This window comes from Merops nubicus, unplaced genomic scaffold (genome assembly GCF_000691845.1).
Source record: "Merops nubicus isolate BGI_N331 unplaced genomic scaffold, ASM69184v1 scaffold52122, whole genome shotgun sequence".
NCBI lineage: Eukaryota > Metazoa > Chordata > Aves > Coraciiformes > Meropidae > Merops > Merops nubicus.
Window position 1 is genome coordinate 530 of NW_008592573.1, and position 1,141 is coordinate 1,670.

The 1,141-nt window shown below is 60.0% G+C and overlaps 1 protein-coding gene across 1 annotated transcript in view; it reads left to right on the top strand.

Annotated features, from left to right (window-relative positions):
• LOC103768034 (pre-B lymphocyte protein 3-like) overlaps positions 1-482 on the top strand; it is a 612-nt gene extending 130 nt beyond the window's left edge. Inside the window, exon 2 of the mRNA XM_008935166.1 lies at positions 154-482. Coding sequence (XP_008933414.1) covers positions 154-482 — 329 coding nt within the window. The remainder of the gene's footprint in view (positions 1-153) is intronic.
• The last annotated feature ends 659 nt before the right edge of the window (positions 483-1,141 follow it).

Below are 1,141 nucleotides of genomic sequence, written 5' to 3' on the forward strand. Positions count from 1 at the left end.
GGACTGGTCCTGCCAGGGAGCGTCAGTCGGAGGAGGAACTTTTGCTCAGGGCTGTGTGGTGTGATGAGCAGGATGGAGGCTGGGTCCTGGGGTTGCCTCAGCAGGCAGGAGGCCAGCTCAGCCCGTCAGTAACTGCATCCTTGGTGCGTGCAGCTTCCAGGGCTCAGCCCACACTGACGCAGCCGTCCTCGGTGTTCGTGCTGCCCGGGCAGACCGCTTGGCTGCCCTGCACCCTGAGCCCCCCGTACAACATCAGCGAGTTCGGCATCTCCTGGTACCAGGAGCGCCCGCGGCACTTCCTGAGGTATTTGCTCTATTACAACTCTGAGCATGACCAGCACAAGTCCGACAGTACTCCCGGCCGCTTCTCTGCTACCAAAGATCTCGCCAGCAACACCTGCATCCTCATCATTGCATCCATCCGCCACGAAGACAACGGCAGCTACTACTGCTCCCTCTCACACGCCTTCAGCTGGTTTTAGAAACGAGGAACAAAATCTTTCTGTGTTTTCCCTTGCAACCCTGATGCTAAGCCATCAACAGGGAGGACAACAGCCCTAGGAGGAATGGAGAAAGGCACTCTTGCATGCTTGAGCAAGCCCAGCAACGCTGCACTGTGCTTGTGAGGTGCAGCAACCTCCTTTGACCCCAAATGTCCCCCACAGAGCATCAGACAGACCGATATGGTGTGAGACCTGCCAGGGCTCAGCCCAGGAATACATGGGAGCAGCGACCTCCTGTTGCAGTGGGAGGATGAAGAGCTGTGCCGTGGCCTGGCTCTCCTCAGCTCTTCCAGCACTTGGCACAGCATGGGCTTGACCCCGGCTCAGGCTTCTGCGCAGTTCGGCTCACTTAATAATAAAGGTTAATCCTCGGGCATGTGCCTCGTGTCCTGGCAGCGCTGGGTTAGTGGTTGGACTCCATGACCTTTGAGGTCTCCTCCCACCAAGACGGTTCTATGATGCCACAGATGCAGAGCCCCGAGGAGCACCCCAGGTGTCCTCGGCAGGGCTGCCTCTGCTCTGGGGTACCCGAGTTGGGAGCGTGGGCCAGAGGCACGCAGTGGCGCCAGGTTCGGTGGCATCTCCCGGGCCTGGATGGAGCTGTGCCACCCACACGGATCCCCGGCCGCACGGCGGGG